The 14,000-nt window shown below is 30.7% G+C and overlaps 1 protein-coding gene across 5 annotated transcripts; it reads right to left on the bottom strand.

Annotated features, from left to right (window-relative positions):
• Positions 1-472: 472 nt before the first annotated feature.
• Positions 473-5,262, bottom strand: LOC137831737 (uncharacterized). 5 transcript variants are annotated; one of them, XM_068639535.1, is made up of 2 exons: positions 5,054-5,262; positions 473-3,928 (listed from the first exon to the last, which is right to left on the bottom strand). In XM_068639535.1, the coding sequence occupies exon 2, from the start codon at positions 3,798-3,800 to the stop codon at positions 588-590; it is 3,213 nt and encodes a 1,070-aa protein (XP_068495636.1). In that variant the 5' UTR covers positions 3,801-3,928; positions 5,054-5,262; the 3' UTR covers positions 473-587. The 5 variants fall into 5 exon arrangements, 4 of the variants coding, with proteins under 4 accessions (XP_068495636.1, XP_068495635.1, XP_068495637.1 ...); XM_068639534.1 differs by having other exon boundaries at positions 473-3,942; positions 5,054-5,258; XM_068639536.1 differs by having other exon boundaries at positions 473-3,923; positions 5,054-5,221.
• Positions 5,263-14,000: the final 8,738 nt, after the last annotated feature.

Raw genomic sequence — 14,000 nt, forward strand, 5'->3', positions numbered from 1 at the left:
TGAATAGTTGGGAAACACAATGAAGATAGTGAAAAAAATTCCAGAGAATGGTGCAAAGATAGTAGTCTCCAACGAACTTTACCAGACATGTATTACCTTCGGCCGAACTACCCAAGAAGGTTGAGAGGGTAGCTTATGAGGGTAAATAGCTGCTCAGAACCCCATTGGCCAAACATCACGGGTAATAACATAGAAAAAGGTAGAATTATAGACTGATACAGTCCAACAGGATCAAAGGGTATTTGTCATGATGTCTAATCAGATACTATTTCTTCTGGTTGAATGGCATAGTAAAACTATCAAAGTGAGATGAACCCAGGACAGAACAATCAGGTTAGTAAACACAGTTAAGGAATGTGGAGTCCCAACACAAGAACCACCCATCCTGAGCACACATGAAAGCAAGAATATAGCCAGAATGCGTTAACAGCTGCTTTAACTAATGTAACTTACCAAACACATGAAACGAGGGTTCCTTCAACACATTTCAATACATGGCTGCTTCACAGAATAGCTGGTCAATTAATATATAACAAAATATAGATTCACTACAACGAACAAAGGGGACAAGAGGGTATAAAAATACTTCAGTTTATTGGTACAAAAGAACCAGGAACTGAAGAAGGATCAAGCTCCCAACACCCCATGAGATGCACATTGTCCCTGTGCTGAAAAGCAGGAATCTGATGTGAAAACCTGCCAACCTCTTCTCTTAATACTTCAATTACACCAGTTTTAGATCTCTGAATTCTGGGAGCTTTGAAAATTGTCTGAGAGTTGTTATGTGGCGACAGAACAACAACCTGTATACTCTTCTCACTATCTGCTAATACTTCTACTATATTACATTTACCTCTGCCGTGCTTTGAAGAAGTCAGTTCATAGTTCTGATCCTCGTACAGAAACCAAACCTCACCTTTTCTAGGGTAAATTTCATATCGATTATTTACCAAGGGTTCAACTTTTAACTGATGAGAAAATGCAGAGGGAGAGAGAATCTGTAATTTGGATTTTTTAACTTCGAAGGTTCCACAAGATATTGCTCTTTTAACACTTGGTACTGGGCAGGGTTCAAGCATGGAAACCTGCACTCTAAAACTAGGAGTGAATTCAATCTTCTTAATTTGGGCGTAAGTATTGGGCATGTGATCTCTATCACCATATATTGCCCATATCTGACCACACTGAAACATCTTTTCAGTTTTATCCTTTTTAAAGTCAGAAACTGATTCTCCAACCAACTGAGGAATGTTGGTGCTCTTCACATTTTTGCTGTTTTTTGATTGATTAGCAGTCAACTTACATCTTGTCCTTTCAGATGCATCTCCTAGAGCATCTTTCTTGCTTAGATCTCTAGGCAACTTTCGAGTTTTCAATGTCTCTCCATCATAACTATTTTTCTCTTGTTTCTGAGGTGTCTTGACCTTCCTCGCATTAGTCTGAGATGAAGCAGCGTTTCCCTCTGGTGGACTGTAGCCCCTGTGCTCAATGTTTATGTCATCCTTTCTGACCGTGAATTGTCTAGTGCTTGCTTGGCCATTGACCATACTTTTTTGGCTCGACCTTGGAGACCTTCTGAGGATTTGTGCTGCTCTTTCAGAGTCAATACTCTCTTGCAACTTCGATTTGTGAATACTATCACTAGACTTTGCCTGTTTAACTTTTGAGTTTGAGTATTCCCGATGAGAACAATTGACTCCATCCATTTTCGCAACACCAGTATCACCGACTTCAAAAAGACAAGTAGGCAGACCAGCAGGATCAAGTTCAAAAGATCCACTTGGAACACCTTTCCTTTCAGCACCTGTCATCTTGTATGAAGGAATCCGATGAGAGAACCTGTACATTTCATGAGGTGAAATACAAAATAAGCTAATACTATTCAACACAGTGTGCAGAAAGAGACTAACAAACCCTTCCAGTTTGCCAAGATAAGCAACTTCAATGCCAACATTTTCATCAAAATCTGATAGAACTTCCACATATTCAAATTGATACTCCAAATGTTTTTCTGGATTTGAACTCCATCCAAGATCCCAATGTCTGAAAATTGCCCAAGTTTCTCCCTTCTTTGGATATATCAGATATGTACTAGTGTCACTTCCTTTTATGCAATGCATCTGATGAGAGAACATAAAACGATCTGAAGTTCTCTGAGAATCACCGAGTCTGAACTTACCACAAGCAATGGGCAAACCTGCTTCATGCCACCTAATCTCACCTAGGCCATCTGAGTCAGCTTCTAGCCACGTAATCCGCAACCTGAAAGGGGAGTACACTTTCTTCACGAGAGCATAGAATCTTGGCATACCATCATCATTATCAAAAATAGCCCATAATTGATTAACAGCAAAACAATCCTCTGCCTTATCTCTCTCAAAATCACTGAAATCTGGATCAGGACAGGAAATCTCTGCATTGGGAGGCAAATTTGACTTCGATGGAGAACAATAGTTGGCTTTAGACTTTCTATCATTCAGATCTGAGTTTAATACCTCCCTTCCTTGCACATTTGTCTGCTCAACTTTGGCTTTATTCCTTAAAATTGTTTCTTCATGTGGTTCACTTGCTTTATTTATTGTCTCCCCATTCTGACCACCCACACCTGTAGCACGATAGGCTGGATTAAGGTTACTGAACAACCCACCAGTTACTGGCACTTCTTTTTCCTCTACTTTAGGGGTGGTAAATGATTCATGGTGTCGTGGCCTTCTGGGTGAACTCCCAAAATCACCAGCTTTATCGGTTTCTGGGTACAGAACATGCTGTTTTTTTCTTGAAGTTTTCCTATGAGGATCAACCGTATTTTCTTGATCCTTGGTATCTTTCATGCCTTTACCATTTCCAGCTTTGTTATTATCATTTGATGCTGACTGCCTTGCTCTTTTACAACCAACCTTAGTTGAGGCTTGTGATTCCTTGGCTTTGAACACTTTAACACCAGCCTTTGTCACTCCTGCAGCCACGTGGCCATTTCTGCTATTTGCAACTTTAGAATAGGCACCAACTCCAGCAGTGCATTTTGACATGGACACACCCTCCTCTTCTACACCATGAGACTTTCCACCATTGCTTTTTGATGCTTCTTTAGATGATGCATGTTTTGCAGACTCTTTGTGGTTATTAAAAGGTGACCAATATGTTGGTGGCACATTGTGGTTCCCCATATCATGAGCTGTAAAGGATTTAGAACATTGTTGACAGCGTAAGGTCTGATTTAAAATAGTTTTGTAGTATTGATATCTAGTATTACAATGAGAGCAACATGTCCAGAATGTCTGATTTTCAAACTGATGATATGGATTCCAAGCATGGGGCTGTGAATTAAAAATGTTCTGATAATTCCCTGCATTTCCATTTGGGTGACTAGGTGCGACCTTAGCTGCTGTATTTCCCACTGAAATTCCAATCTTTGAGTCATACAGAGCCCGCTTGCATTGATCACTTAACATTCTGTTAGCTTCACCAATCAACTTGAAAGCAGCCTCTGCACCCGCGGATTTATTTTTATCAGGATGAAGTAGCAGTGCAAGCTTTCTATACTGTTTCTTAATGGTTGCTTCATCAGCAGACTGTTGAGTCTGAAGAATTCCATACCAGTCCATGTCAAACTCGGAGAGTTTCTTCCGAGCAGCACAGTGAACATCACAAACTGCAAGGATCTGAACAATGTTCTGAATATCAGGAAACAGCCTTTGGGCTTTTGTAGCAAATTTCAGCCCCCCTTCATAGTCACCAGCTTGCATCTTATTTTCAGCAATCTGCTTAGCCCTCACAGCTTCATCCTTGTTGCACTCCATCAGTCAGTTGAAATCAAAACCCAATTCACTGCAGTTCTCTGAATCTCGTGACAACACATAGAGTGGAAAACAACTCCTGCCTATTCAGAAATTCACCACCCAGTCACGGTGCAACATTTTCACCTGACCTACGCAAGCCAAACTGCAAATGAACCATTTAACAAGAACTTCATACATAACTTGCATAAGTACATAAAGACACACTTAATACAATAATATTTTCAAGTAACTGTATATCTCAGGAACAGGTAAAAAAAATAAGATGTCTTAGACAGTAAATCCAAGATGCATAAATTTTCATTTCAGCTCTAATACTACCATTTAGGCAAAGTTTCACACCACTAAGACCCTGTTTGGCTAACTTCTAAATAAAAACTGTTAATTGTTTGTGACTGTTATAGTAGTGCACAGCTTACAATACTAAAATAATACCCTGTTCTGCTACCTCAACCGCAAAGCTTTTGCATGATCATCAGGGTTACCCAACTCCAGCCAAGTTGAAGATAATAGTTCCTAGTCTTAAAAACTTCAAGTGTTTGAATGTGAATCATGTCAGACTGGAAAAACATGTTAGGTCATCATTTTCAAAACAAATGTAACTCAACTTTTTCTCTACCATTCATTCAGATATTTGGGGACCAAACCGTGTCACATCTTTTGGCTTCACAGATATTTTGTAACTTTTATTGATGAATTCTCTCATTGTACTTGTGTTTATTTAAAAACCATTTTGGAAAAAATAATTAAATTCTTCTGAAGTGACAATGCTAAAGAATATTTTTCCATTGAGCTTACTTCCTTCTTAACCTCACAAGGTATTTTACATGAGTGTACTTGTCCTCACACACCACATCAAAATGGCATCGCCGAGAGGAAGAATAAACATTTCATTGAAACTACATGCTCTCTAGTGTTGAATAAAAATGTGTACACCATTTGGGAGATGTAGTTCTCCCTACATAGTTTTTTTAATAAATAGAATTTCTTCTTCCTCTCTTGAAAATCAAATTCCTCACTCCACTATTGATCCAAATGATCCCTTATTTTTTGCGCAAAATGTAAAGAAAAGGTTAAAATACATAAAAATCATAATAACAATAACACAAAAATAACCTAAATTTTAGACTTCCATGAAAGTTGCAAATCTGACAAAAATCACAACCTAAACCCTAACAGAGGAAATGAGTGGTCAAAATAAGGGTTTTGTTTAACCTAAAACACTTAGGAACGGCCAGATCGGTTAGAAAACTCACCCTTGCACAGCAACTATGTCATCGGAACGAGTGGTTTTGTAAGGGATAAATAGTTAATCTCACTGTAATCACACACACTCACTCTCCCAGATAGAGAGTGATAAGAGCGGGAAGTGAAAAAGTGAGACTTAAGAGCACCGAAGAAATTTATGATAGCATTTTATTGCTGGAAGAAATGAGCCCCTGTAATTTTATCTAATTATTCTTTCTCCTACTTCCCTTAACCTTTTAGATAATTTAACTGGGTCGGGTCGGATCAATAATTTTCATAAATGTGAATGAAATATTGAGTTTTAATATAAAAATATATAAATAAATATAGTGCAAATTTGTTCTGAGTGTTGACTAGGTCTGGTGAAGAAAAGAAAAGAAGAAATTAAAAAAAATGTTGGGATGAATTTATCTGTAAGAATTTTAAAAAATAAATTAAAATTAGTTATCTTGACAAATTTTCTCTACTTTAATTAAAACTAATCTGAAAATGATTAACATGGTCTTTTGAGATCTTTAATTAATAAGCTATAGTATACTTAAATATATGCTCTTTAAAAGTTTGTTTGGTAAAGAAAAACTAAAAAATCAAATAATTTTTAGTTAATTACTCCACGTATAAGTTAAAATTAAAAAAAAATATTAAACATTTGTTTCCAGAAGTTAAGTTTTAACTTAAAAACTGATAATGTAATTAAACATATAAAACAATAACAAATCATTTTTTTAACTATTTTTCAGCACACACAATGTGTGTGATTGCAAATTTGAATTCTCTATCGTCATTATTCAATGTTTTCTTTTAATATTTATTATTTGTAAAAGAGAATAGAATTTAATTTATTTAAAGAGTTCATAGAATTTTGTTAGTCATTAACATATAGATTCAACTAATAATATAGACTAACATTTGAAATCGATTGAAAAAAATATAAAATTTAATGATTAATTAAATTTCACAATATAAATTTTAATAATTAATTAAATTTCACAAAATAATAAATAATATTTTAAATTTAATTCAATAATAATGACTTAATATATATAATAAGAAATGTTTTTATCTTAATTAATAATAAATTACACATAAATAAATAAATAAAAGTTATAATCCAACTTTTTTTTTCCATTTTTGTTCTTCTTTAATTTTGTCAATTTTGTAGTATACATTATTTTGTGAAAAAAAAGGAAAGAAAAGTGCATTGTTTTACCATGGAAATTTCACAAGCAAGTCAAGTTATATCTAGAATCTTTTCATAGTTTCTCCTCTCTTATGAGGAATTGTTCATCAATGAAGCTAACATAGTTTGTGACGGAGATTAACTAGATGATTAATCTGGAAGGGTTTGCATTGTTTTGTTTCACAAATCTTATAAAAATATGTATAATTTTAATTTATTCTTTGATTTGTTTAATTGTTAGAAGTAGCATGGCTTAAATAAGAGTGGTGATGGTGATGATAAAAATGGAAAGTGCTATGTTCCTAGTTACAAGCATAATTTCTTTAAGATTGTCGAGTCTTTCATTTTATGGAGAAATAAGAATTACTATCAAAAGTGAAAAACATTTATCATTACATGTTCGGCTCGGCTATATAAGACCGAAATCATCAAACAGCATTTACCTAAGATCGATTTTATTGATTAAACATAACTTATATAATAATTTTTTTTATAGATAGATTTTTTTTGTCGTGTACCATTAGTGAATTTTATCTTCTATAAAAAAATTTAACTTTTTAAGTTAACTATATCATCTCTTAGTCGTTAGTATAAAAATTCAATAAAACTACTAAAAATCTTTAAAAAAATAATAAAATATAAGAAAAAATATAAATTTTAAATTAGATAATAGTAATTAAGATTAAGAGGATAACAGATAACTAATTAAGAATAAACTCTCATTGTTAAAAAAACACAACCTCTAATTTAAGACCATTTAAACTTTTAAAAAAATTAAAAAATCAAATACTCTTTTAGTTAATTAATTCATGTATAAATTAAAATTAAGAATTTTGAAAAACTAAAGTAAACAATGTTTCATGAAGTCAAACATACTTTTAAACATATAGAACACCAATACAAAAGAGAACCTTTTTGATCGCATACTTGAGTTATCCGTCATCATTATCCATTGTATTTTTTAATATTTATTATTTATTCTATTTTTATTTCAGTTCTAGTATATGTTTGAGTTATCTGTCATCATTATCCATTGTTTATTCTATTTTTTTATTATCCATATCATTATCCATTGTATTTTTTAATATTTATTATTTATTCTATTTTTATTTCAGTTCTAGTATATATTTGAGTTATCTGTCATCATTATCCATTGTTTATTCTATTTTTTAATATCCATTGAGTTCTAGTGTTGTGTGTATGTTGTTCATTTATTGATATATAATTTTATATGAAAAAGATATAATTATTTATAAATTAATTAAAATAAACTTCTTAAAAATTTAAATAAATTTGTCTATAAATTATTTCTATAAAAAGTTATTTTCAACAAGTATTAATGGAAAAAATATTAAAAGTGGTAAAAAAATACCTAAAAAATAGTATAAAATTTAAATACCATAAAATATCAGAGAAAAATATGTAACAATTATTCCTTAGGTGAGACTTTTGTGTCCAAATAACAGATGAAGTAATATATTAATATTTTCCATTTGTAAAAGAATCCTTTGTCAATAAAAATTACGAAGTTTGATCAATTTAGTTAACGGTGTTAAATTTATAAAAAAAATATTAATCTTAAATAGCTATTATAATTATTGAAAATTATCATTCCACTTTTTTAATTGAGTAATGAAAAAGTTATCACTCTTAAAAAAACCTTAAAAATATAAATTTGATAAGGTAATGAATAAAGAAAAAAAAATATAATATTTATATGAAAAGTATAAAATTGTTTTTGTAAAATTTGTAGATGATTATTATTTTATTATATTTTTTTATGTAACTCAGTACTCAACCCAACTTATCATTATATACAATTAAAGTATATTGAGTCTTCATCATATTTCTTACATCTAACTATTTAGTTTTATTAATACAATTTAATCTTACACATAGTCTACTAAATCCTAAGCTAATCCAAGCTAATTAGTAAGGAATTATAAATGTAATTATTTTGTTTGAGTAATGTGAAAAAGTATTTTGACATAAATTGTGATGTTTTAATTATTAATTACTATATAAATAATATAAATTTAATGTAATACATATATATATATAATGTATATTTCAAAATGCATGATAGTATATTGGTGGAAACAAGTCATGTTCTATGTTATAGAACTAGTTGTTAGTAACCTATGAGTCACTGATTTTCTATGTCAATCAATTATGTTCTCTCATATAGCCAATTTAAAATGCATAATAATTGATAAAAAGTAAATTCTAGTAAAAAAAAGCATCTAAATTTAAACAACATACAAAATAAAAACAACCACTCACAAGTACAAAACAAACACTAAAATAATTTTAAAAAAAAGGAAAAGAAGTTTAAAAACTTACCTTGAATTTGGCATGTCGATCTTCGCGTGCACTTAGATTTCACTCTAATGAGTTTAATTTTTGCTTAGAAAAAAGTTTTATATAAAACAAAAGAAAATTTGAAAACTGATTTATTCAGTGTGGAACTTCAAAATACTTTTAATTAGATTGAAAACTGATTTATTCAATGTGGAACTTCAAAATACTTTTAATTGGCTTGAAAACCACACCATGACATTATACTGTTTGCAAAAAGATGTTATCAAAAGCAATTTCAAAGAAGTAGGATTCATTAGTGTGAACTCTCCAATGTTTTCTTCAATGCCACTCGGAAAGTTGTATTTTTAAAACCCTTAGTTGCTCTATGTATATTTATAAATCTAACCTACTATGCAAAAGTGTATTCTTAGCATCAATGCCTTAGATCTCCATTGTATGCACCTTACATATAACAAAACATGAATTGTGACAATTTTTATAATAATTTAAGCAAATTTTATGTAATCATTTTATGTTAAGTAATAGATGTTATTAATGGAAAAGAATGGGGTTATATTCTTGGAAAGTTGAGTTTGTATTTCTAATAATTGATTATCAAATTGTTGATAAAGACTTGTTAAGAAGTTAATTTTAACTCTAACTCAATTTTATAAAATCGACTTTATAAGGTGGATTTTTCATCCACTTATATACTATGAAATGTCTTCTATTCGATGTGGGATCTCTAACAAGACTGATAATATCCACCTACAGAATATTTTTCGATGCTTAAGTCAACCAGAGTTAGATAAATTATTTTTTTTCAAATTGATTTGTTAATAAATTAAAAAAATTGGTTTAAGTCTTTTGAAATATATTTATTTATGTTTTTCTTTTAATATTACGTTGTATTTTCTAACGAATGTGGGTGTCAGAGATCATAAATTACCTAAAAATATTATCAAATTAAATATACAAGCGAGGTCTAAACCTCATCTTATATGTTAGTTTTATGAGTCCAAGTTAAACTTAAAATTTGATTTCTAAGATTATATTAAATATTATCAAGTGTCTATTCTAACGAGGTTTGTTGAACTTATTTTGTCACCTATTATCGAACTTCATTTATTCTCACACCCAATATGTTCAATTCTTGGTGTGAGGGTGTGTTGAGATTTTACATCGATTAGAGATATGACTAAATTACAATATGCAAATAAGGTCTAAATCTCTTCTTATAAGTCAATTTTTTTGAGGTTGGGTTTGACTGAAAAATCTCACTCTCATAAGATTATATCAAAGTTTGTTGGTGTTTATCCTAACAATAATTGTTGGGCCTATTATGAATAGGCTTCAATTTAATTGACAAATGCAGTGTACTTAATCTCATAAGATTTAACATGTTAATCTTAGTACATAATAAGTCCATGAGCTATGAGGGAGGACATTTATGTGTGTACATCCTCTTATGAGCTATCAGAGTGAACATTTATGTGTGTGTATAATTAGTTTTATTTTTTTAATCAAAAGTTATATACATTATAATCAATAGTGCATTCAACTAATCCAACTTGCTAGGAAAAACTTTAAACTATCACACAACTCCTTACTAGGAAAATCTTTAAACTATCACACAACTCCATGCTTTTAACTAATAACTCCTTACTAAAAGTTGGAAAACATCAATTTCTTTTCTAATATGCACATGCTAAGTTCAATTGATGCATTGTTGATGTGGGACTTCCTGTTTAAGTTGGAAAACATCAATTTCTTTTCTAATATGCACATGCTAAGTTCAATTGATGCATTGTTGATGTGTGACTTCATGTTTAAGTTATGAGTAGTTAAATTCAATACTTGAAAAACCTTTAATCAATTCTTTAAAAAAAATCGGTTTGTTTAGAAATATATAATCAAGTTCATGCACTTCCTTATATCTTTTTCTCCTTGTCTTTTTTTTATCAATGAAATAGTCTTTTGTACCATGTCGTTTTCATGAATTCCTACCAGTAATCTTTTTATTTGAGGTCATGTAAAAACCAAAATAATGTTTAGAATTTCTTTCGATTCTCGTATACTAATTTGAGCAATCTCCTTCATGATATACTCAATATCAAAACCTCCTCCTTATAAGAATATTATGAAAATGATGATATAGATTTCAACTTCATGATAAAGATTTATTCAAATGAGGGACATGAAATGAAAAACATTTGTAGTTGAATCAATGATATTTGTTACTAATACTTAAATAAATTTTTGTTGGACATATTGTCACTTACTATTAATTTTTTATCATATTATCCACAAATATTTAGTTTTGTGCTTGAAATGTGCAACCCTCAATGTGATCAGAGCTCTGATCAGAGTTCTGGTTGCTACATTTATCCATGGGTGAAGTTATTGATCCCTTACAAGATCTTTGTTCACCTTCCATGTTAGTTCATCAGATAATCCATCATTGAATAGAGTTTGCTCTCTCATTACACAACGAGAGACAATTTTTTGGTGATCAATTCAAGGCAATGATTGCTACTAGCAAATGAGGTTATAAAAACAATGCTACCATCTATGGCAGAGGTAGTGGATATGCAAGACGAAGCTATGGAGGAGGATATGCTTCCAAAATTTGCAGCCATTGTAGAAAGACACAATTAATATTAGGATCCTTTTATAACTCTAGTATTCATATCCTTTAATACATCAACTAAAGATATAGTCAAATTATTAGTATATAAATTTAAATTTCACATTGAAAACAAATTTTGTAGTATCAAGTTAAGCCTACATCCAGATTCTAATCCTTGACGTGATAGAGTATGGTGAAGATCCCACAATGATACTCCTTACGATTTTTCTTAATCCCACAATGATCCCACATTGTTTAAAAAAATTTCATACATTTTAAAACCTTGTTATAATGGACCCCTTACCTATTTAACATTGTCAACTCCATGTGTATGCTTGAACCATGTTAAAATTGCACTAAATATATAATGAGAAAAGAACAAATGCATAAAAATTTTATTACATCATTTCCAATATTTTTTATAACTTTTAGTATAATGAAGGGTTACTTTAAGGAGTTAGTTCAACACATTCGCAATTCTCCTATTACTTGGTAGATATTTTAGACTCCATTGTTTCGTGGATCAGTGATGATTTGATATTGTAAAACTAATTGATGAACATATATTTATTCACATTCAATAGCCTTAATAATAGATTATTGGACTATAATAATAAATAAATTTACTGTTTTAATTAATATTATTGATTTATTTGGACCTTTATTATTATTTATGTTAATTTTGTATTTTTAACCTAAGTTTCTTCTTTTGGATCAAAACAGGAAACAAATCGGAAATAAAGATTTAGAGAATTAGGTCTACAAATATCTCAAAAAAATGCAAATTTCTGCAATATCTCTCACAACAATATGGGAATCAATCACAATCAATGCACAAATGAAGAAAATTGGAAACAATATATTTGAAAGAAAAGCAAGAATAAAATCTGAGACTATTTGGGAATGAAGATATATGTTTCTGATAATTGTAAAACAATATCATAAGGCATATTTTTAATCTGATTTTTGGGATCGCGTTTTACAGGAGCAAACACATTATAGACCTAGTTTTATTTTCTTCTTTATAATCCTTTTGTTTTGCCTTCGCATGGAAGGCTAAACCTTTTTTGTTGTTTCCTTTGTAATTCCCCATAGAGTGATGAGGTTTTGGTCAATAAAAGTTTCGATTTTTAATTTTATATAGCAGTTGTTTTAATAGTCTAATCTCTTGGTAAACTGGTTTTTGTGAGAGGTTGTACTTGAACGCATGATTAAGAGTCTTCCTTATCTATCTTAAACTTTTGTTTCTTAGTTAGTTTACATTGTTCTAATTAATTTCTTGGGTGCATGATTCAAGAGAGAGGAGATAAGCAATCTTATGGAGTATATGCATGGAACAAAGTGGGTATTGATTAAACCAGTAGTCGCATGTTTTACTGATGAGTTTCAATTAAATTAGATTGACGCATGTTCAGTTTGGTTTAACTCTGTTGGAGGATTGAAAAATGATTAATCTTTGGAGAACCTGTGAAGAATTCAATTATAGAAGAACTTGGGGATCAACCATCTTTTATTTGTTATTTTAATCACTTTTATATTTTCTGCACAACTATCTCAACCCCATTTTTATTATTATTGTTATTGCTAATTTTTATTGTTTGCAGATAGATTCTAAACACGGATATACTAATTTCACTATTATATTCGTTGGGAGACTACTTGAGATCATCTGACCATAATTATACTATCATCTCGCTAGCGTTATACGGGTCTACGCTGGAATCATATTTAACTTGACTGCTAAACAACAACCATCACTGACTGAAGAGGTTATAGTCCAATGGGAGGTGAAAGATGTGTCTCAAATTTGCTCAACATAGCTAAAAGATAAACGGATAAGCAATGTGGTTCGTCACTCTTCACAATCATGATGATGTTAGTCACTTACCTCATATTGCTTAAAAAGGACCATTTGAAATCTGAGACATAAAAAAAAAAAAACTAAAGACCCAACCATCAAATAATGATGTAGAAATCAATGCACATTAAAGTGCAATATGATATCCAAATGAGGGGATCAAGCATTTCCATTACATTGAGCTAACAAAATGGATCTCATAATGGGATGGTAGTTTGGGGGGTAAGGGAATCATACATTTAAAGTTATTCCTCACTAGTACTCCACCCCTCAAAGAAAAGTTATTTCCCTCCTCCTTTCTCTGTGTTACTCTAGTGTGTACATTTTTTCTTTTTCTTTTCGAGATGTGGGTATGTTACAAGGAAAAAGAAAAGGAAAAGTTGATTACATGAATGAGGACCAAAGCGTATGAGAGAAAAAATAAGTGTGCTAATGAAGTGTTTCGGGTAGTGAAATGAGAAAAAATCGATAATAAAAAGAGTGCTAATATATATATATATACATATATATATATAAATAATTTATTGATATACCTACCTTTATTCAATATACAAATATATAAATAATAATATAAAATTCAATTAAATGAGATGCAATCGTATAACTTGGATGTTTATTTCCGTATACATATCCCTTATTTATTTTGAATATATTTTGATTATTTTAGTCCAAGCCCAAAAATACATAAATATAGATCAATCCTACAGGAAGTACTCACTCAATTCTTATACTTATGAATATACTTATAATTCCTTTGCTCTTACTAATTTAAGCGACGGTGAATCTTCTGTAGGTGAATCTTCAACAAACTCGATAATGATTCTCAGAGTCACAAATTTCCTTGATAGACAAACCATTTTTCCACCTTGGGAGAGTCGCATTTCTTTCTAGAATAAAAAAGCAATATTACTTTATATGTCTACCCGTATTCAAAATATATGAAAATAAGTATAACAATATAAAATTCAATCATCAAATAAGATGCAA

The sequence above is a fragment of the Phaseolus vulgaris genome, chromosome 6, assembly GCF_000499845.2.
Source record: "Phaseolus vulgaris cultivar G19833 chromosome 6, P. vulgaris v2.0, whole genome shotgun sequence".
NCBI classification, from domain to species: domain Eukaryota; kingdom Viridiplantae; phylum Streptophyta; class Magnoliopsida; order Fabales; family Fabaceae; genus Phaseolus; species Phaseolus vulgaris.

Excerpts from the sequence above, each read along its gene's own strand:
- LOC137831737 (XM_068639535.1), bottom strand. The coding sequence starts at position 3,800 with ATGGAGTGCAACAAGGATGAAGCTGTGAGGGCTAAGCAGATTGCTGAA.